Source organism: Coloeus monedula (genome assembly GCF_965178545.1).
Source record: "Coloeus monedula genome assembly, chromosome: Z".
Lineage (NCBI taxonomy): Eukaryota > Metazoa > Chordata > Aves > Passeriformes > Corvidae > Coloeus > Coloeus monedula.
The window spans coordinates 54260935-54285775 of NC_138822.1; the positions used below are offsets into that span (position 1 = coordinate 54260935).

Sequence of the window (24841 nt, forward strand, 5' to 3'; positions counted from 1 at the left end):
ACCTGCCACACCCCTTGCTACTCCCCTACCCCCAAACCAGTGAAGCACCCAACAAACAGATTTTCCAACAAGATTTAAACCAGTTTTAATTGCCGTGATATGAAATAAAACTAAGGGAAGACAATCAGTGTAACGCAAGAAATGATTTTCCATATAATGGCACACAAAAGGAAGAATGGTTATGTTGGTGCAATAGGATGGCTCTGAAATGAAATTTCCCCCACCCACTCCTCACCCAAGAATCCTCCAGTGCAAAGCGTACAGGCCCAAAAAACAAAGCAGTGAATACCGTTGAATACAGCTAACCAAATAATCAAGTGGAAGCTTAAAATAATGTTGGCCATGTTCTGGATAGCATGTTTGATCAGTATCTGTAGGTCGAACCAGTAACCAAATCTAGGGTGGTACCTAAAAATAAAATTAAACTAAAAAAACAAACCGCACCAAAAAACCCAACCCCTCCAAAAAAAAAAAAAAAACCAACAGGAAAACAAATACACACACAAAAGACCCAAACCAAACAAAAAAAAAACAAAAAAAACCCCCAAAACAACAACAAAGAAACCCAACAACAACCAAAAAACACAAACAAACAAAAAAAAAATCCCCACAAAACTGGAGGAAAGAGAGTGAGAGAGGAAAAAAAGATCATAAGGCAGTAGATCAGTAAAAGAAACTTTTTCTGCAAACAAGTCTAGCTCTAGGATAAGGTGAAACAACTATAAAATTAACTTACTCCAGAATTTCAAACCAGAACAATTAGTGCACTTATTAAGGCAGTGCCATGCAGGTTGCATTTCACTTCCCAAGAAAAATTTTATAGAATTTGACCAATACATGCCCCTTTCCAGGCATGTCAGGCCAAAAAGTTAGTTTACTATGAAGTGTCATACTTGAATACAATGTAAGACACATTACATGTTGAACAAAAGCTAATCAATTTGCATTATTTATGGACAATAAAGCTTAAGGTAAAACCATCAACAGCCAGTCAGTCTCACAAACAGTTCAATGTCAAAACTATTCCCATCTGTATGCCACAATTACAGTAGTGATCCAAGTATCATTGAACATTTAATATCCAGTATTCTACTGACCACGAGCAAGCTAATCTGCAAATGTGCAAAAAAAGTTAGGAAAACTCATGCACACGACTAGACAGGTTGCTATTTTAAGGTTGCACCACACAGAAAGTTCCAATCTGTAAAAGCTTCAATTCCCAATTCCAACCAGGAAAATACAGCTACTGTGGAAAAAAAAAGAGAGGCTTTGAACACTTAGTTAGGCTCTAATCTCTGAAGTCAGAAGAAACAAGACATACTACCTTATCTAGAAATTGGAAAAACCATTGCTGTTGTTTATTAACTGAAGGTGTCAATATGGCAAATCACAAATGTTTAAAACAGCAAAGGAATACAAGAAAAAATAAAAATACAATACTAAAGGAAAATTTCTCATTAACTGTCTAAAAGATTGTCTGGAGAATAATATATATCTTATTAAGCAAGAGACAGTTCAAAAAGTAACTAAAAGCTGACTGCTATATCTACAAAACAATACATCTTTGTGTAGTAAAAGCAATATATAAAAACCCAGCAATGCATATGCATCTTGTGAATGAAACATTCATGTAAATCTCACCTTGTCACTGTCATCAGTACAAATGTGATCTTGATGGATTGAGTGGCATTGAAACGATGTACCAATACTACCTGGAAAAGAAGAGGGAAAGGCAGAAAAAAAAATTAAAATGATAACCCAATTTCTGTGAACACTAAAACTAAAGATAAATTTAGCGAACTTTCTTTTCTCCAAGATTTAGTTGCCAAACAGCTACGACTGATAACAGAATAAGCATCAGAGACATTTTACAAGTGTGCCAATGTCTTCACATGTATTTTTTAAAGACATTTAAGCAGAATAAAATTACAGCTTGTTCATCAATCCAAAGTAAACAAATGCAGTAAAGTACATATGCACATATACAAATAAGGAGAAGTTACACAATTCAAATGTATTATTGTACTACAGAACATTTTCCGCACCCTGGGTAACTACTAACCAGCAGTCTCATTGCAGCAATACATTAAGAATAAAAGAGGAACATTTCAAGGTCAAAGTTTTAATTATGTCCAGTTTTCTTGTGATGAAATTTCTGCCTGCTTCATGTCTCTATGCAAGTTACTTTATGCCTAGGAATAAAAGGAACAGTACGCCCCTACAAAGGCTTACCCCAGTCCTGAGACTTCTGTCCAAGGAATATATGAAAATAGTTTACAAATCTTCTTTCTGTCTTATCACTTCAGAAAAAATACTATTTTGCCATAGGAGTCATTGTACTGGCTTGAACACAGGAGAGCATGATCATACTATGTATTTTTTGTAGGAAGGGAAGGCAAAGAAGAAATCACTATATAGTTGAAGTTTGAAGGTGAAAAAGGAAAAAGAGAACCAGTTTTACACTGTTCAAAATATGCAGTGCCCCCCTCCCACTTGATTTAGACTTACACAAGCCACAAGTGTTTCACTACAAACACTCCACAGGTTTTCTTGAAATTGGAATCCATTCAAGCTCAAAAGCAAGCTCTAAGACCCAGGAGAACACAGTGCTAAAGAAAAGGCTTGATATCTTTCTGCCCATTAACCAGAGGCAGAATTGAAGTAAAATACAACCTCTTGAATTAGTCTAAGATAAGAAAATAGGCAACAAATGAAAATAGTTAAGTTCTGCTAAATTATAACTAATACATATAAACTTGTTTCAGGCATCTGGATGATGAAAGGAATTTCCAGAGGTGGTGCAGAGCATACATCTAACCCTAACATCACCTAAGACGTATTCCCGAACAAATTAAAACTCATAAATGTGGACTTTGCATTACAGGCTACATTATATGCTTTACAGATAGGCTTTTCAATAACAGTGATCACATACACAGTCACAATGATAAGCTGACTTTGTTCTAACAATAACAACTGATACCAGCAGTAGCAACATAGCTCCAATACCAAGGCTTCCAGTTAGTAAATGCAACAAAAGACACCTGGGCAGCTCATCACTTTTCATTATGCCATAGCTTCAATTCTAACAATATCCACATTACCAAGAAAAAAAATCTAGCTTGGGTTTTATCTCCATGTTTCAGTCATACTCAACTGTTGTGCAGACAACCAAATGCAGTTAGCAGAGAATATGGCAATGTCGTCCTTTCAATTCTTTTTTTTTTCCTTAACAGGATCATTCATGGCCTTTATGACATATTTGTTTCATTTTCAGTCACCTAATACCCTACAGTAAAATAGCAATATAGAAGACACAATCCCTAACTGCGAGAAGTGAAGGCTTTACTGACATCCTGGCTGTTTTGCACCAGTGAGCTGGCTGACCTCACCAACAGCCTCACCAAAAGCTGCCTTTGGAAAAGGATTTACTTCAAAGACAGCACTGATAATGCAGTCCCTTGAATGGGGCCACCAGAAGTAACAGATCTGAAGACACGGACACAGAGGACTACCAGCTAAAGGCTCTACTTCACAACAGTGCAAACTATAATGTTGAGTTACATAGTCAGGAAATCCTGTAGGACTTTCCTGATCTTTAAAATATTTTTTATATACATACACATAAAATATAAAAGCAGTTTTTAATAACTGAGTTATTGTGTTTTTACAGCATTTTCCTTCTGACAGATTAATCACCTTTCACCCACCTGCAAGGAAGATCAGAGTCAGAATCTCAAAAGATGACCTCAGCAGCTCTCTAGTCTGCATCAAAGACTTTTCAATTGTTGTTTAACCGTTAAAGATGCCAGAGGACAGAAAGGAACAGAAAGGAACAAAAGCCAATTTGCATTGCACTGACTGCAGGGAGTAGGTACCAACTCAGTTAACTACCTTCATATCCCCAAATTTACAGGGCATTTCAGACCAACTCAAGACTAATTGCACTCCAGGGCTAGCAGATCCTAGGGCTACTACAATCAACTTTTTAATTCTGACTGAAGAATTATCTCTGCGAAGCTGGCTGAGAGTGGAGAAAATGCCATAAAGACTCCTACGTAAGGGACAGAATGTGGCACGAGCGCCTCTGCCCACAGCACCTTCCAAACACACTTCCTTGCTACTGTGTTCAGGAGATGCAACTATGAGGTCTAATGCCCATCATTTTCTCAAGCAACATCCCATCCTCTCTCCCACAATCCAAAACTATCTCCATTGTCTCCCACAATCCAAAACAACCTCCATGCTGTGCAACTAACAGGGCACTTATAACAGTTGTTTTCTCAGACTCACAGCTTCTAATACCTAGGTGACAAAACAGTAGCCTCAATTTATGCTGAGACACCATCAACAGACAACAGGCATCCATGAAACATCAGGTAAGACATCCCTTCACCATTAGCGGTATCAGTCAGGGTAGAGAGCAATGCCCTTCAACTGATGCACTATATATATATATATAGTGTATATATATATATATATATATATATATATATATATCACAGTTATATTCTTTTGCACACCCTTCTTCAAATAAAGTGAGATACCCAGCTTAGTATTACAAGTTGCACTCCAGGAAAAACATCAGTTCTTTTGGAACAGGCAAGAAACAAGGAGTTCTGCACTCCCCAGCTACCACAGGAAAGGGACTGTTTTTCTTCTAAACCCACACATTAAAACTGAAGAGCAAAAAGAGTCTTATTTCATGGGTTCTGTCTAACTTGTGCATTGTAATAAAAAGAGAATCAGTATCATGTTTGAATGGCCTGTTTCATGCTTGCCAATTTAAACCATCCAAACACACACAATGCTAGTCCAAGGGAAAAAGAGGTGTGAATTCAAACCTTTTAATTCAGTAATGTCAGAGCTAATGGAAGTATCTCATTGCTTAAATTAATGACACTGATTAATATATTCACTGACTGCCCTCTCCAGCACCAGTCTCATTAGGAAATCATTTATGCATGACACCTGTACTATTAAACCTACTTTATCTAGAGCGAAGCTGTTGAGTTTTACTAACTTGCATGAATCAGACAAGTTCTGGGCTAAGCGTTTGATTTGCAGACTAGAGTTTGCAAAGTAGGAAATGCATGGTAACAAAGTCTGAATTGGATCAAGTTTAGACCCTTAATTAACTGCTCCCTTTAAAAAACCTGTGAGTTGAACGGAGTATATATATATATATATATATATATATATATACTCCGGTGAGATACAGCCATGGATGGCTAGTCTACTTGAAAATATACAAGGAAGGGAGGTTAAATTATCTGTGATCTAGGAGCCTCAAGTTCCAACAAAACATTGCAAACCACAACTGCAGATTATTATTATCATGTGCTAGTCAACAATGTCCCTCTACCTGCAACACATTATTTAGATTTTTAGATGCCCCTTCTAATTCAAGAGCCTTTCAAACTGCAATGAAGAAGTTACTTGATGGGTAAACAGAATACTTTGCTGTTACAACAGAAAGTTAGAGGTGAGCTCAACAAAAGATACAGCTACTCAGGCTGGTCAAGTAAGAGCAAGGCTGCAAATTGACTACATTATAATGCTTTTTAACTTTTTTCCCCGTGTTTGCAAATCTGACCACAAAGAAGAAACATGTTAGATTGTATGCTAGCTGCATACAATGCATGCCAGGATTGCCATTCTTCCCTTCTTTCTTCCACTCCTTTTTTTATGAACTCCAACAAATTGAAATTCCACTGGTTTCCTATAGAATTGCATCCACTTTAACTTAAGTTTTTTGGAAGAATGTATTACACTCTAGGAAGAGCCAGTATTTTTCAGTTGCATGGTATGGGGCACTCCATTGATAATTTTAAGCAATTCCTGAGCTTAAATGGAGTACACCTATCTAAGATGCTGAGGTAAAACTCTGGAACACATTCTAGCCAGGAAGCAGCCTAAAGTCACTAGAGAAGAAAAAAAAGGTAAAATGCCAACTGAACTTGTCTCCTTCTTTTCCTCCTGCTTCCCCTACTTTTCAAGAAATCCTTGCTCTTGTCAAACTGTAAACAGCATAGGTTTGCTGGTGTTTTCTGAGTTCTGGTGTTCCCTTCCACACCCAGTCAGCCTTACTGGTAAACCTGCCAGCCCCTTTTCCCCACCGCAATGCTCAGCCAAGGAATGCTGTCCACAATTCCACATACCCAGTGAGAACTTACATACAGTAAGCATCAGGAAGCATGGTACACTGCAAGAAAAGCTCCCTCAGCTTTTCCTTTTTCTGCAGCTATCAGAGAAGCACACAGCGTGCTTACCAACCAGCAAGAAATGGGATAAAAATGAAACAACTGAGAGTTCAAAATGAAATCTGGGCCTATGTTATGTTCATATAAGCTAACTGTATCTTCCAGTCAAACTTCTGACTGAATGACACCTCTCAAGACATTTTAGGAGAAAAGGAGAGGAACCCAAAAGGAAGACTTTGTATTTTAAAACCTTGAAGTCTGACATATTTTAACAATACCAGAGCTTAAAAAAGGAACAGACACACTTACTTTAATATAGCAAAAAGCCCGAATATGAGGCAGGCCTCAGTTTCACAAACAGAGCTCATCTATAAATCAGTACTGAATAAAGATCTTTTTACCCGAGGTTTCTGCTGTGTCTCTACAAGACTACATACTTCTGCTTCAAGGAACATCTAATTTAAATTTACAGGTACAAACTGGACAGCTTACTCTAGGAGCTGTTCACAAAATGGCCTTCACAGCAGCCATCTTAATATAACCCCACCTATAAACTCTTTACCTTTGTGTTGAAAAGTTTATACTATTTGAAAGTAGATAACAGTAACTTGAATTGTTAGGATGCAAGCTGAACTTTACCTGAACTATAAGGCTATGCTGTGTAAGTCAAAGGGGTATTATTGTGAAACCTGGAGCTAACAATCTGAACATCAATAATAGGACAGACAAACCTAGCAACTTAAATATTACTTTAAAATAAATAGCTAGAGTAGACAGCCCATAGATTGTGGTTTATGAACTGTAAGAACCATATTTCAACAGGGACTATAAAACCAAAAGAAATTCCCACCAAAACCAGCCTAAGATGGTGTGAAGATGACCACATGGCAGCCACTTGGTAAGAAACAATTAATCAATGCAGAGCAAGAAGACCCCAGACCCTAACATTGCTATATGTCCAGACTGTCACATAACAGATAGCCAATAAACCTACCTAATGGAGATGGGAACATATTGTCAAATATTTTAACACTGTGCTTGCAAACAAGCTTATAATAATGGCCCCCTCACCTCATACGACGAAGTACCATGGCCTAGCTGTTGCCTTCTGCTTTCTGCACTAACTTTAGCAGCTACATGTTTTTTAGCGATGAATGAGAACAACTACACTTCAGATGGACTGGTAACCCACAGAGTCAACCATATGGTTTCATCCCCTCCACAGCAGTCTGGGACAAGGAAAGAGGCCACTGCTTTGGCAGCCACCCAAGTTCACCTTGCAAGGTCCAAATTCTGAAAAAATTTGCATATTTTTAAGCTAAGCACATACCTGCTAAAAAATGTGAGTCACTTCCGCACTATAAAGTGTCTGAAGGATTCAACTCATCAGCAACATGATTCCCCACATACCCTACAGTTTCGCAGCTCAAGTCATGTATCAAGTACAACATTGGAAGATTTTTTCCTCAACTAACAATGCGGCATCACTGAATAACCAAAGACTCAATAACCATGAAGTATTCTAAAATTTGTGTTTTCGTATCTTTACAGTGCACATACAAAATGAAGGAATAAATTTTCCGTAGGCTTATTGACAGCTATTTGCTTTGCTCTGGGGATCAGTTTTTCCTGTTTATTTAAGGAGCTGTTCAGCAAGAAATTATCCAGTGAAAATATTTACAGCATGAATAAACCTTCAGGAAATCAGCTTAATGCAGAAATACTACTACACCCATAAACACAGTACCAGTATTTTACTGGTGCTCTTAACACTCAAAATGTCAAGACGTGAACTGTGACTGAAGAGACTACACAGCCAAGCATCAACAAAATGTTAGCAGGGTGTTAAGTCTGGTTCCTAGTAGTAAGTCACAATCGGAGAAAATGAACTACCTAAACAAGTAAGGTAAAAACACTATTTGTGTCATATAAGCTATTTAGACCATTCCCGCTCTATTACCTTTATATCCTCCTATTTCTCATGAACTGAGTTCATAAAAATCACACTGTTTCTGGCTGTCTCATGCAAGTGTCAAACATGGAAAATTGACAATAAATCAGGACCAGGAGATCATTGAAGAACTTTGCAACCAAAAAACCCGCATCAGATGACTGTTCAAGTCCTCTGGGAAAATTCACTGCTCATTCAATAGGGTACAAGCTAATTTCAGAGAATCACAGAACCACTTGGATTTTAAGGAACCTTTAAATACCATCTAGTCTACCTATCATTAGATCAGGTTGTGCAAAACACCGTTCAATCTCACCTTTAATACTTTCTGTGATGGAACTTCAACAACTTCTCCACAATATCCACATGAGGGCAACCAGCTCCAGTGTTTCTCCAACCTCATTGTTAAAACTTTCTTCCTTATATTCCTAAATCTACCCTAAAACCACAAAGACCCCAGAGCTGGATGCAGTACTGTAGATGGGGGTCTCAACAGTTGAGTGCAGTAGAAGGAGCAGAATCACCTCTCTCGACCTGCTGGCCATGCTTCTCTTTAGAAAGCTGAGGACATGAGGACATGGTTGTGAGCTGTAAATACACACTGCTGGCTCATGTGAATGTTCATCCACAAGTACACCCAAAATCTTTCTTCACAGGACTGCATTCAGTCAATTCATCCACCAGTCTCTATGGAAATGGGGAATTGCACTGTGCCAGGGCAGGACCTTGCCCTGTAAAATCCATGAGATTCATGTGGGTCCGCTCAATGCCATCTAGTGATGGATGGCAACCCCTTCATCAAGCCTATCAACTGCACCACTCAGCATGGTGTCATCCACAAACTTGCTGAGGTTCTGCTCAATTCTTTTATGCCATTGATTAAGGTATCAAAATGTATTTGTCCCAGTAGAGACCCCTAAGAGACACCAGTTGTTACTAGTTTTCACATGGATGCTGAACTCTTTGGACATGGCCAGCCAGCCAAAGTCTTATCCATCAAACAGTACATTCATCAGATCCTTCTCTCTTCAATTCAGCAACAAGAATGCTGTGCGGGACCATGTTAAAGGCTTTACAGAAGTCTAGGGAGGTATCTGTAGCTCTTCCCTTGTCCACTGATGCAGTCACTCCAACACAGAAGGCTGTGAGATTAGTCAGGCACAATTTGCCCTTGGCAAAGTGCTGCTGGCTCTCTCTAGGCATCTCCATGGCTTCCTTATGATTTGAAATAGCTACCAGTAGGATCTGTTCCATGATCTTGCTGGGCACAGAGGTGAGGCTGACTGGTCAGTAATTCCCAAGGCCCTTCCTTTTACCCTTTTAAAAAGGGTATGACCAAAAGAAAGCCAAAAGTGCCTGTGGGATTATTGATTATAGATAAATGAATCTCAATCATCTCAACTGCTCTAAGGACATACAGAAATAACACCTAATATATAAGCCAACCTTTGTGTGAGGAAACAATTTTCCAAAAACTGACATTCCCACAACAAGTTCCTGTTTCTTAAGGGGTGATCTACCTGTACACTCTGCAAATAATTTCCATGCTGCTGCAGACAAGATGTACAGGTTTAGAAGAGATTACTCCCATGGAAGTGGCAGTCGGGTACTTGAACCAAGTGAACGACACAATCACCAGCTCCTCCCCCTCTAAGCAGTCATTCTCTTTAGATTTTCTCTCATAACCAAATAATTCTGAGGTGATTTTCTGAAGAATTAACATAAACTTAAATTGCATCTTGAAACATATGACCTCTGCAGCTAAAGCACAAAAACATACTTCCTCTTAACTGCTGTACTACAGGACTCTTACAAGACCCACCTAACAAAAAATACTTGAGACACAAAGCTTCATGCTTTCAAACACAGAGATTAAAGACAAGTAATGTTTTATTTTCCATTCTATCCTCCCCTGTGTACAGTAAGATTCACAGCTCCTACAGTGGAGTTATCTCTGATATGTAACAAAAATAATTCATAGTTTATTAACAAGCTAAAAGGAGACTCCCTTTCTGCATTAAAATTCTGCAAGAGAAGGACACTATTGCTAAGAAACTCTGAACAGCATCTCCAGTTTGTGGTGTCTGGTCCCTGTGGTAGCTTTGCTTAGTAGTTAGTCACAGTTTCCTTGCTGTTCCCTGAAGGTTGTTTCATCAGGATTGCTTCTGTGCAAGTGTAGCCTAGTGAAGGATGCTCGCAACCTTCATATGCACATTTAATGCCATTCCAGAGAGAACATAATAACATTCATTTATACAGACGAAGAGTGAGGTAAAGCTCACCAGAGAAAATACTACCCAAGGGCCAAAATATAACAGTGCCTTTTCATAAGGAGCCTCTTATCCAGGAAGTTCAGTATCTACTTAGAAAGAAGGAAACTTTTTGCCTGTTCTTATCATCTTTCAAAAGGAGGCTAACAGCAGTACCATAAGCCCAAAAGGCATCCAAACACAGTTACTATAAAGCATATGCAACTGCTAGAAAAAGAGAGAAAACAGGTATTTCAATAACTCAAGGCTGACTTTTGCTGAAAGTAAATCAATCCTAGAACAAAGAATAAAACTGGCAAGCCACAAAGCATTTTGAAAAGATAAAATCTTTTAATCTTGTCCTGGAATTCAGTTTTCATCAACCACTGTGTGGGAGCTGAAGCAAGAGATGCAAATACCAAGCACAACTACATTAAAAGCCTGGTATGAGCAGATAAGATCGCACAGATATCCTCTACACTGTTTCCATCTTTATAGGAATTTGAATTACTGGTTTTGAAGATTCAGTTGTCTTGAATTTCTGAGCCTCCTGAATGTAAGTTATTTTTCAAAAGCTACCTGAAATTTCAAGCCATTTGATCTTCTCTATTTGTAACTAGATTATCAAACTGATTTTCTTCAAATTAATCTTCTCTTGAGAATCTCATATAGTCTCAAAAACATCAGACTGCTTATACAAACTTTCTGTCTGCAATGAATAAAGGGCTTCTCATGGCTTACATTTATTGTTACCAACATAAACCAACCATCATTACCACAAAAAAAAACCCCAAACAGGCATAGAAGCACAACTTTAACTCTAGACCTTAGCTTGTTGTCCCCTGCCTGTTTCTTTTTGGTATCACTCATCAAATGTAACATTAATTTGCACAAAGGCTGGGGTATTTTTTTGGTTAGGGTTTTTGGTTTTGATGGGATTCTTCTAATTAAAGCCTTAAAGCTCCCATCCAGCCTAGCCTGGAGAAGAGAATGCTTCAATGGTAAAATTGGTCCCAATTCTTGTAGTCTTTGACACAGACAGGAAAGAGCAATCCAGTCCAATGTCAGTGAAATCCTGGAAACAAAGTTTTAAATGCACCTCAATTATTTATTCTTTTGTCCTTTATTTTCACTGCATATTCAATCTAACCATAAAGCAAAGGGTAATAAAGAGGTATTTCCTACTTAGGAACTGACCTTGCAAATATCTGTTTGAAACAGAATCAATTCTGAAAACATGGTTAAAGGTGCATGATCAAGCGATCTGTAGGAAGTTGTTTGAAACGAGAGCCCAAGCTCTCTCTAAAGACAACTTATTTGGTAAAATGCAAAAACCTGAACACAATCAAAACTGGTCTAAGAGAGAAACCAGAGAAGTGGGAGTTAGGTAGTGCTCTGTTACTGTGTATGAATTCTCCACATCCCTCACCTACCTGTGGCTGATTAAGTGCTTACAACTGCAACCTACATTAATAATCCATAAGGAGTGACTTGCCCCAACAAAATGAAAAAGTTAATTTATATTTGACAGGCCATGAAATAACATTCTCTCTTCCTGTCTTTTTTGGTTTTGTTCCAGTTAGTAGGCACTTGTCCCAGTCTTGTTTCAAAGAAAACCATGTTAACAATCAATTTTATGTCTTTTTCTCATATGTACAGAGCTTAAGGCCGTCAGCAGCCAGAGACACCACACCAACTTCTCAAAAAAATCATAGAAAATGTTTAGCAATATTTCTGTCCCCTGAACAAGCCAAGCTATGATGGTAACACAGAAGTTACTTTGGAGGAAAAGAACAAAAGATTGACAGAACAACTCTTTTAACCCAATGCTGCTTGTAGTAAAAGATAATAGAGATTTCAATTCCACAATATCAGAGTTTTCCTCCCTTTCTGGATATATCCTGTCTCAAACTGACAAGGCTTTCACAAAGAGAGAAACATTCCAAGGAACCTCAACTTGGTTCATCACAAGCAGCTAGTATCATTGTCATCAAGAAGACAAAGCTTCTGAGAAAATAAGAAGAAAATTTGACATCTACACAGCTGAATGTTTCTCTGAAAAAGCAGGTTCCAAGTTTTTGGAGTAACATTCAGTAAGTAAATTACGTTAAGCTTCACAGAATAACAATTCTGTGCTGATTCTCTCATGGAGAATTCTTTACAACTCCTTTTTTTGTACTCTGGCTTTTAAAATCAAGATGTACTACCGCATACTTTGTCCAATCTTGGTATTCCTTTCCTAAGATGCCTAGGCATCTCCACAGCTCCCAGTCCCTGTCACTTGCTCTTGTCCAATTTTCAAAACCTTTTTCTTCTACACTATCCTGATGAAGGATATCAACTGTTACATAAAGTCCCCAGTTTTAGATCTGGTGCAAATATGAGAGACAGTTATTATAGGCATAACTCACAGTTAAAACTACAAGTAATTCAGCCAGCAATCAGGTATGCAGAAAGGATCAGGTTTGTTGCTTTCAGTTTCCAGCATTTCAGAAATCTGGTTTCTTTTCTGATGATTTTGAGTTTTAAAGGTTCTTTAATTTAAAAGGATATCCATAAGGAGGGTAAATCAGAAGCCTGGCACAAGAGACCAAGCCTCTGCCAAGTTTCAAATCTGAACAGCGTATTAGGTAACTAGAAATTTTTTTAAATTTAAAACCTTTGCTCCCTGTCCTGTCACTACAAGCTCTGACAATAAGTCTCTGTCCATCTTTTAAATCTCCTTTTGAAAGGTCACAATAAGGTCTTCCCAGAGGCTTCTCTTCTCCAGACTGAACAGCCCCAACTCTCAGCCTCTCCTCAAAGGGGGGGTGCTTCAGAGGGCTCTCTGACCATTTTTGTGGCCCTCCTCTGGATGCGTTTCAACAGGTCCATGCCTTCTGTGTACTGAGGTCCCCAGACCTGGGTGCAGTACTCCCACTGGGGTCTCATAAGAGCAGAGGAGAGGGCCAAAATCATACAGTTAACTTTCTGACTCAAAATGCATTTCTCTGTGTCCTGGACCCTGGAGATTGCAGAATAGATCTTCTAAAGTCTTCCCAAATTTAACACAGGAAAAATCCCTTAGTTTCTCCAGCAACAACAACAGACAGAAAAACTCTTCTGAAAACAACCACATGCCCGACAATAGAGGTGAAAACCTTCCAGGGTTAAATATGCTTCTTTTTCACAGTAAGAACACCCACACTGCCCTATTGAGTATTGCAAATAGGACAACTTTTCAGTACAGTTGTGTCAGTCATCATTTTTGCACACTGTTGTCTTTTCCCTTTTAAAAACAGAAATTGGTCTATCCATATTCCACAGGCTACCAAGACTTAGCAAGATCATTAAAGGTTAACAGAAGCACTCTTCTGATACATATCCAACACCCAGATTAGAAACCTGTCAGCCATGGAATGAGTTAAGTTTGTAAACAGGAGAAAGTGTTTACATTTATTTTACCTTTGTTAGACATTAAGAACTCTAATAAAGGAACCCTGGAAGCTTTGATACTTCAGAACACATAGATAATCTTGTTGCAGTACTGGTCAATAGCAATTCAGCTTGGAGTGAGCACAGAAGATAGCACTGCATTTCTCCTTCTTTTGGCACAGCCTATCTGCTACAACAAACAATAGTTGTGGGACCCTGGATCTTCAGGTTGTATGTGGATGGTGTTGACAAGTGAAGAGTGAGGGATCCATCCCCCATGAATTTGTCCAACTATTCTCAGTCCTCTACTTTTCATAACAAATTTAAACTTCATTTAGTTTTTCCCTTCTAAAAATCCTTACATTTTCCAAAACTCATCTAAGGTTCTCAATAAAAAAGAAATTTTTTTTTAAAGAGCACATTAACAAAATTAGCTCTAACATCCTGTTCTGAAATGAGTGCAGGTAATATCCATCAGAAAGGTAATTTACCCTTCTGTCAAGTATCTATTTAAGCAACAGTAGCTGGATTGCACCCATATGTCTATGTTAAAAATTTGGAATCCAATGGCCTAACACTACCAACATCAGAACTAATGGGATAGGTGAAGGTTTAGCTCCCTTTGGTTCTGTAAAATATGCAGCATAATGACAGTTTCTCATTACTTCACAGCATACAGAATACACATACAGAAAGATTCTTCCATCTGGAAGTCTGCTGAGACTCAAACAGCCATACAGCCCCATTTTTTGGACTGTACATTCAACTTGTCAGTATTTTAAAAGATAAGAGTACTGAGTAGTTCTCCAGAGAGCATTTCTATTCCAAACCCTTTCATAACAAAGGACAAAAAAAAAAAAAAAAAAAGCAGAATAATGAAATGCCATAGTAACACATTGTCCAAGAAAAATCATGATGGACCAATATAAAAATTGTATGGACAACCTTGCTTACAATCCCTGATCCAAAGAAGAGGCTTTGAACACCAGAAACTAGCAGGTAAAAATACTTAAGTTTAAATTAAGACACTGTATTTACACTTAATCAAAGCTATTTTCAAATGTACTTGAAATGGAAACCTAAGTTGTCTAGAACAAAAACCAAAAAGTAATAGAATATTTCAGACAGTGAACACTAGTCCTGAACTTTTTGAATCAGTCAAGCCTCTGAAGGAAGTTCTTGGCCAACCAAATGAAGTCAGACATGTTGAGGTTGTTCTTTCAAAAGCTGATGTCTTTTGTTCCTCTTTCCATTGTAAAGAGTTTAATACCTTGCTCATTCAAAGTTAGGAAATTTATTACAAATTGTAGGAGAAAACAGTCTAAGTTTTACATATTGGAAAAAGAAGGCAAAGTGCAGGTGAATACTAAATCACTAGTTCTACAAATACTACAAATATCAAGAAAAAAAGGCTAAAATCTGCATTTGCCACAAATAATTTTGTTTCCATTTTCCTGATTTCTCAAAGCTGCTTTATTCTCAGCATACTGACAAAACACACCTGCCTTTCAAGACTGTTTTAACAAGCTTGCTGTCTAAATTTAATTTATATTTCTATTCAGTAGAAGCCCATCATGAATTAAGAAATAAAAACTGACCTTATCAAAGAAAACAAAGTAAACCATGCAATTTTTCAAAAGACTAAAACACAGAACATAAGAAGCCAATAAAATGTGCAGCTATATAATTCTTTAAATGTGCCTGTAAGCTACCTTCTTTCCTCAGGAAATTTAGCAAATAAGAGTTCAAATGTTATGTTCAATAGGAATTAGACTTATTGACTAGTAAGATTCAAAGTTTCTCTATATGAATGCTCCAAAGTTAAACTGAAAACCATAAATCAAAATAGTACCCTAACTGGCAATTTAAATTAATTAAAACCAACCTTACCCAGTTTCCCTGTGAAGGCATTTTTGTGGTGGCCTATGGGTTGTGCTTCAGGCTTTTTTCCCCAGGTTAAAGGTGAACACAAAGCATGCACAGCCTTTATGAATGCAAAAGAAGCAAGATGTAAGGCACACTAGCGTAAACATATGCTAAGTAAAACCAACAACAAAGTAAGGGACATCCTATTTTGACTTACAACAGCATTTGTTTTCAAGGTATGAAGTTGCAAAATCTAAGTAGACTGAAATGTAAAGCAACTTGCTAATTTGTTACTGGGGTTGGGTGGTTGATGGAAGCACTACCAGATAAACAAAAGACCTCTGAATGGAACAATTATGAAACCACAATATAACTTATTTTTAAAAACCTACAGGATGATTATTAAAAACAGTCCTGTAAAAATGTTTGAACTGTTAACTGCATCCAATATTTAACCCATAGATACCTGCATTTGAGAGGTCTTCCAATTACCAGCCTCCTCTCCTATAAGCTTGTCTATGCAGCAGCTCGTATATTCATGGCCAGGCACCACACACGTGCTGAGCCTTTCTTTGCTACTTCGTAACTCCAAGAGCCGTAAGCACAAGCAGCCTGGGCGGTATACAATGAGGAGAGAGATCTGTGACCAAGAATGTGCACAAGAATCTTGCAGCTAGCTAGCTTCCTTGATCGGTCTCCAACAGATCTGCTTAGTGACTCCTGACACAACAGTAGAAATACTCCTCTCTGTGCATCCATGTCTTCTCAGACATCATTTAACTCCGTGCTCAGCAGTCACCAACTGACCAAGAGAGGCATCACCTGAAAAGCTGGCATAACATTACCAAGCTCAATTGTAAATGGGATTGTCTCATCCGGAGCAACTTTGACTAAAGTTGCCACAGTGCAACTCTGCTATGAACAGAAGTACTTCCCCATGCTCCTTCCACTACAAACAGAGGAGTAGCATGAGAAGAATAACTTGAATGATTGCTCATTTTTTAAGCATCACAAGTACGATGGATATAAAGAAATTTTTTCTCTCTGTCCTAAAGACTGCATCTACTTTAAGTCTATAACCTAGAGAAATTGACTAACCAAAGTTTCCCAGTGCAGAACTGTCCTTTGATCTAATTAAAACAGTCTTGTAACTTCATTATATTTAGGAAAAATAAAGGAACAGAAAATCAAGAAGCCTCAAATGCTTCATTCACAAAAACATGCAATGCACAGAGTTTGCCTGTGAACCTGTCCCAGTGCTGTTCCACCTGGCATTGCAAGATAACTAAAACCCAGTAAAACTAGGAGTAGTGTGGTCTGTACTCAACAGGCTTATCAGATGTTAGGCTGAGAGCAAAGTGCCTTCAGCTACCAAACAAGTGAACTAAAATCCTAAACGATCTACTGGGAGCTCATTTTTTTCTTTCTTTAAATGTGTGTGTGTGTAACTATACCTGCCTGTTCAATAGCTTGTAAAATCTGAGAGTTGCCTCGACACTGTGCACAGTGGCACACAAATTTAAACTTTATTACTTTACCATCAGCTTTAAAAGGCCAATGCAGCACACATAAACATGAACATAGTTTAAAAAAATAATATACTCTACTTCTTTTTAAAAGCAAACCTAGGCTAAAGAGAATTTTTATATATGAGACTGAGACAGTTTTTCCCAGCAGAATATGCTTTTGCCAATATAAACTGCCTCAGTGCTGTAACCTTGGTTTCCTAATCACATCAGTAAACTCATTCTAGCTAAACTCTGTCATACAACACCCCCACAACTCACTACAAAACAAAGTATTGTTTATAGTCCTACTCCAGCTTTCTCTCAACAACCTACACTCTGAAGGCCACTTATGAGTACAAAAGGTTCACCTGCACTTCTACAAAACTGTAGAAGCTAGCAAAAAAAACTAGAACTTGATGCAGAACTACCTATCATTACACAGTAAACATCTGCTGAATAGGCTTCTCTCAAAAACACCCTCTTGCAAAGTAATTCACAAACAGAGACTCCTTTTAATCACCTGCTCGAATCACTGTGTCACTGCACAGTGTCTGCAGCAAGAACTGAAAAGAATTAAAAACAATCAGAAAAAAAACAATCATTAAAAACAATCAGATGGCAGGACATGCAGCCCAGGAAGGCTAAGCTACACTATCAGTCTCACTGCAATCAGTTGAGAGGGCTCACAGGCAAACTGAGGTTGCCGAAGTCATAGCTCTGTTTTTCCAGCTACAGCAGACGGTGTTGTGTGCATGGTCTGTTTCTGTGTCTGTAGGGAAGCAATAACATGTATTCAAATGGATATAAAAAAAAAAACCTGATACATTTTTGACATAAGCTTTACTGTTAGTTAACATTAAACATTCAAGTACAATTTTAACACTGTGTACATGTAATGGAAACAAATTAGATCACATTATTAATTACCCAGAAATTTGTATACAAACAGAATATAGCTGCAGGAGCTGCAACCACCAGCCAAATCCGTAAAACCTCTACTACTCAGGGTCTTTCAAACCAAAATAAAATTATGTTTTTAAATAAAAAAGAAACAAAGAAACCAAAGAGTAGCATTTCCTTGGGCTCTGCCCAGGAGTGCCAAAATCTATTGTATGCAGTATGTTTTCACTGCAAAGTAATAAATTCTGCCACGGAAGAGCTTATAGTATAAGCAGCAATTTTTAACACAACCCTAGTAATAAGAACAGCCTTTAACACATTTCATGAAACTGTTAATTCTATCTTAAGATTTGAAGTTGGTAACCAAACTGTCTTCCTTTTCCTCTCTTCTTTTTCTTGAACAGTCTTAAAAAAAACCAAAAAAAACCCAAAAAGAACCACCAAAATCATTGAACGACCCAAAAACCCACAAACCAACACACAAGATTTTGGCAAGGGAGGTACCAGTGATTGCCATGGGCAGAAGATAGTCAGTGTGAATGCTACATATATCCCATAAACCTAATTTTTCTACATCTCTACATATACCGCCCATTGATTTAACTTTTAATTAACACAGCAACAACCTCAGTGTTATCACACAATTTAGGAAGCCTTTCCCAAGGCCTCAGGTCAAATGCGGTGTGCTTCTGAGGATCACTGTCTGTCACCAATGAAATTCTCAGAACTCAGGGTTCCAACATGAATGGATATTATGCTTTCCACTTCCTTACACAGCAGCATTAGCCAAGGCAATACATCAATTTTCACCAGCTATGTTACTTTCAAACTCAACATCTCCAGCTGGAAAGGGAGACTCACAGATAAGCAAAGAACTGGGGAGCAGTAGTAGAAAAAATAAAGGACCCTGAGCGACAAGAACAAGAGGCACTTCAGGACCAACATTACAGGCTGAAGGGGGCCCCTGTCTGAAATGTACATGCAACATATCCAGTCTGAAAACACACAGGAGGAGAAGTAAGAGCTCTGCATCCAGTCACCACACAACATGACTGGAATAACTGAGATGTGGCGGGAATGACAGAGCTGTGATGGACCAATAGATGCTCTTCAGGAAATGAATACAGGGAAGATGAAGGTGAAGGGTGCCTTTATGCAAGAGACTAGTTTGGATATATGGAGCTCTTTCAGGGGAGAACAGGTGGGTGAGGGTTTGTGGATCCACATGACAAAAGATGTCAGGAAATGTGGCATCATGACAAAGACTTTTTTACAGACCTCCCACATAGAAGGAGTACCCTAAACAACTTGAGGATTGCTCTTGATCACAGTCTTGGTTCTTGTGAATGATCTTAATCTCCTTGACATCTCCTTGAAAAATCAACAGAGCAGGTGGGGACACACAGTAAAAAGAATAGAATAGAATTTCTATAAAGAATATCTCCTTAAGATTGGTACTGGACAGGCTAACCTGGGCTGGTGTACGGCTAAGTACATCTGTGATTCACTAGCTGGGAAGTACCAATTAAAGATATAAAAATCACTGGCAGCCTCAGTGGTAATGACTATGACATAGGGGAATTCTAAACCCCGGGGGCAGAGAAAAAGGTGAGCAGTAGAGTACAGACCATGGACTTTTGGAAAGCAGATTTGGGGATTGGGAGGTATGACCCCACTGAAAGCTGCAATGATGGGTAAAGGACCACAAGAAAGCAAGGAGGTCAAAGGACATTCTCCAAGCACAGGAACAGTCTGGCCCAATACTCAGGAAATCAAGTTCATGTATCAGCCAAAGAACTCATGGTGGAACTCTGCTGCTAAAAGGCAGTATACAAGAGGTGAAAGCAACGTTAGGCTGCAAAGGAGGAGTTTAGAAACATTGCCTGGGCCTGCAAGAATGGCATTAGGAAAGGCAAAGCTCAGCTGCACGTAAGACCTGCAAGCATCAGAAGGATAACAAGCAGAGTTTCTACTGCTCCATGAACAGTAAAAGGCTGACCACTGAAAAAACAGGATAGGTACTGAATGGAGTAGGTGATTTAGTGTACCCAGGAACAGATAAGAGAGAGGTACACAATGTCTTCTTTGCCTGTGTTTTTTACCTGCAAAGTCCTCCTGTTCTTATAGGCAGGGTTCAAGGAGGTTCAAAGGACAGCCATCAGCTGACGATGATTTAGTCAGAAATTGTGTAACAGAACTTGAGCCTTAAAAATCCATGGGATGAAACCTGCTGAATCCAATGATACTGAGAGACGGGCAATGCCATGACAAGGCCCTCTCTGTCTCACATCTAAAGGCATGGAAAAAGCATGGAGATCAGGGAGGCCCCTAATGACTGGGAAAAAACAAATGTTACACCAGCCTGGGGGGGAGAAGGCCAAAAGGTCATTGGGAAATTGCAGAATGGTCAGATTCACTTCAATCCCTGAGGAAATAATGAAACAAGTGAGTTCTCTGAGCTTTTTTCTGAACGTACAACTGGAAGGTGACCGTGAATAGTCAGGATTTGCTCCTGTAGTCCTCACTCTATCACTAGTCAACAGGCTGAAGTTAATATGGAATCTCATGCATATCAGTACCTGCAGCTGAAAGCAATTAAAGAACCAACATGTGGGGGGATGAGAGAGGAGGATGAACAGGTGTCAAAAGCACATGCCTCTAATTGGAAACCTCCACTTAAAAGCTGGCTATTGAAGTATTAATACAGATCCTAAAGCTTACCTTCACTTTAACACCTTTCTTAAGCAAACAGATAAAGCAATGAAATAAATGAGACAAATTTACAGAAAAACTAGTTTTAGAGAAAACAGTTTATCACAATTTTTGCAGTAAGAACAATAGAAAAACCTCCACTGGAAGCTCATAAAAGTCCCAAGTTTTTAGGAAAGAAACTGTTCTTTTAATTGTCAAACTGTCAGTATTATTGCAAGCCAATCTTTGCCACTGAAATCCACCAACATACAAACCCCAACACACCTTCTAAAACAGAAAGAATGGGCTTTCTTTTTCAAAAAGAGGAATGTTTGCAGGTGTTCCTGAAAATTATTATCTCTGGGAGCTGTAGGTAGCTCTGAAGAGCTCAGCTGGAACTGAGAGGCCCTCAGCACCAGCATCCTCCCAAGTCTCAAAGCATGAAATGACAGCACTCCTTGTGCTCTCACACAGACCACCCCTCAGAAAGAAGAGGCTTGCATTCTACAAATGCCAGCTGCTCCCTCATTACAATATTATTGTCCAGAAACATTCACTAAAAGCTTTTGAGCAATCTGCAGCTTCACACAGGTCCTCTCTCATTCTACCTCTACACTGTCCTCCTTGTGTATTATACTGGCCTAAAATTACTTACTGAACACCCATGCTCACGTAACAGCATCTGGGCTACAACACCCCTTCTAAAGTCTCTTCCCTACTCCTACCAAGGCCTCTCTGAGGCTTGACTCTGAGAAAGGAGAAATTAAGATGAATGAAAACAACTGTCTCTTCTCAAAAATATTGTGAGCACATGGTTGCTTATTTTTCATTTGTTTATTGGGGTTTTTCTGCCCCCAGTGTTCAAAGGCTGAATGTAAATGTGAGAGGCAAAGAAACAAAAAAGACCAGAAAAAGTGAAGAGGCTATGTAGTGAAGTTTGGTATTTTGTTGCTCTCACACAGACTTCATGGGACAACGAAGCACACAAAGATGATTTTTCTAGTAACTGTGACATGTAAATATAACCAAGAAATAGCAAGAAAACCCCATAACCCTATGAGAAGGTTATGAATGTGGTAACCCAGGATGGCTCACCTTCCCTGACCAAGTATGCATAGTCAGGAGCACGTATTACATTGTTGTTACAATCAGCTGGGACAGTTTGCTTCCCAGCATCTCCAGGCTGAGTATACGGAGCCTCAAGCATGTTTTATTTCCTCACAGTAACCCACCATAGCTCACCCACCCCATCTGCACATACCCTTGCACCACTTCACATGATTGAGGCCAGCTGCAGACCTCAGAATTCAGACAAAAGCATATGCACATCTTGTATCAAGCCCCTCAAGTTCTGAAACCAACTTTGCAATTTTTTTTTGTTGCTGTCAGTCAGTAGATGTAGCTAGACAGTTATTTGTCTAGCAATTGCATTGTGAACATTACATGCTTGGCTAATGTTTGTTTTAAGGAAAAGGGAAGACAATCCCAAGATGAATGGGCTGCCTGGATGAGAGCCACCAGGAATAAGGTCAGGACTGAGCAGTAACTGGGAGAAAGGTAATTCCAGCAGTGGGAGATCTCGACCACCAGCTCAAGGATCACCTCCTCCAAACAGACCCCAGGGCCAGACGGAGGGAAGAACTGTGCCTGCAGACTGATTAGCATGAGGAGCAAGAGACATAATGAGCAAACAGGGTGTTGAGTACTAATTAATGAAAAAGTCATGTAATCTGTAAGCAATGAATGCTGGTGCCTTTGTTAGAATTTACAAATGGTGTAAAGTTTTGATGACCGGGGAGCCAGCCTTCTGTGGGCTATCACCCTGCTGCCTCCTTTGCACAAACCAGAATAAAAGGTAGGAATACCTTGCCTGGGTGTGTGTTGGTGCTGCACACTGGGGAAGGAGCCCGCAGCTGGGACAAGTTTTTGGAACCCAAGTGTGACAGATGCAGTGCCCTGCCCAGATTGACTGGACACTCCAAGCAAACGGGCTCAGTCAGACAAATTCCAGTGCACACCGACTTCCTGACTGGGGACTTCAGAAAACCAACCCCGAAGTCAGGACAACCAGCATGACACTTTAGAGAGGTATTTCACCAGTAAACGGGGGTGATTGGGAACTGATACAGAGGCAGGAGGATTTTAGGATGGGACTCTGCAGAAGCTGCAGGAGCAAATATTTTGTTTCTACACTTTGGTGACGTGTCTTGGATTTTTTGTATTTTGCACATACTTTTCAGACTTGTTGGTAGTGTGAAAACTTGTTTTAAGGTGTGTGCATTTGGATAGTTTATGAAACATGGAGAATTTCAGTACTGAAATGGGTTCCTCTGCTTGTACAAAAAAATTCCTCTTATTTGCTCTGCCTCTGGATGCATCCTAAAGAATTCGAGTAAAGGTCAGGGTGACCCTATGACTCAAGAGAAATTGAAAAGGTACTGTAATCAATGGTGGCCTTAACATGAAGTAGATGATGGTGGAAAATGGCCAGAAAATGGGGCTCTGAATTAAAATACGGTTTTATAGTTGATGTTATTTTGTAGAAGGCAAACCAAATGAGATTAAGTCTATTATGTAGCTTTGTTTTTTGCTTTAAGAAATAATTGTGATGTAAGAAAACCACATCCCCACCTGCTTTCCATGAGCAAAATTTCAAAAGTAAGTATCTTCATCAGGCTGATAAATTTTCTTAGTTCTTATACCTTATCCTTTTTAACCAAGTGCAAATAATCCTTTCATCATTATAAACACAAGAAAGGAAGCCCAAGATGAAGGCCCTCATGTTAACATACGTAGCACCAAAGAAAAAGACTAGAAGCACAGTAGAGCCAGCATAGATGTATTAATCAAAGCAATAAACTGCATGTCAAAACACAAAACTAAACCTCTGGGTATTCCAGCTTCAGCAGACTAGGTATAATGAACCATTCTTACCATCCTGTCTTACTCAGAAAAGCTGAATGAAACTCAGCTGACATTCAAACTTTAAAATGACACTACTCCTACACACCCCACATGTTAAACCAAATAGAAAAGGAATGACAGAATTATATACTTGTAAAAATAGAAAGGTCTTTCCCAGCAACATACAGAACTTTTGTTAGGCCTTGACTACTACAGTGGATAAATCACATTTTTCAGTGATTAACTGTATGTCAGGAAATCTGACACACACAAATATTGCTGCATGCAGGACATGCTGACCTTTAATATGATTTCTAATTCCAATGTTTGATGCACAGCTATAAAATCACAAACTGAGAGCTGTAGAATGTTTTACTGGGCTTCATAAGGAAGGGAAATCTAACAATTAACCCAACTTTTAGCTAGTGAAAACCACTCTATAAGGAAGCTAGACTATTTTCAAATGATTCCAAATTATTTGGAAAGGCAGAGAATCACTTAGCTAATATAGTGACTGAAACCAGTATCTGCAATGTTCAAGGACAACACTGTGGATAGTCCTTGGCTGTTTTTAGATGAGGAATTGTGTTTAGCCAGGTATTTCACAGTCTGAATGCTACCAGCATTCAGACTTGTTTTTCAAGGTTTTCACTTCTTCCAAGTTTTCCTTAGCCAAAGAAAATCCAAAGACATTTTCACTGTATAGCTTACCAGTATGCTCCTCAGCAGGAACAGCAAGACTGAAAGCTACACACACACACACGGTACAGCCCAGCTCCCAAGTAAGGGAGGAATCATGGGGACATAGCTAAAATCCAGGACAGAAACACAACTGAATGCAGTACACAAACAAAGGACAAGCAGAGAGATTATGTCAAGATGTAGAAACCCACTGAAAAAGCCACACCTGCACCCTGAAGTAGTTTTGTCTCTCAGGACTAGTCTAAAAGACTACCTAGTGTGTGACAGGAGCCTGAAGAAACATCTGTAATAATAATTTTGTTACCAGCCTTTATTTCTAAGATACTCTCTCCAGGATTCAGTTCTGGAAATTCCTTCCCATGTTAATACATGAAACAGATAAAACAAAGTAGGTGAATGCAGCACCATTACTAAATTACACCCTAATTCCTTCTACCCTCTACAACCAGAACA

At 38.9% G+C, this 24841-nt stretch overlaps 1 protein-coding gene across 1 annotated transcript in view; it reads right to left on the reverse strand.

Moving 5' to 3' along the window:
• Positions 1-24841, reverse strand: part of RNF38 (ring finger protein 38) — a gene marked incomplete at its 5' end in the record, with an annotated part of 106528 nt that overhangs the window by 48042 nt on the left and 33645 nt on the right. Inside the window, one exon of the mRNA XM_082300847.1 lies at positions 1642-1712. Within this exon, the coding sequence (XP_082156973.1) occupies positions 1642-1712 (71 nt within the window). The remainder of the gene's footprint in view (positions 1-1641; positions 1713-24841) is intronic.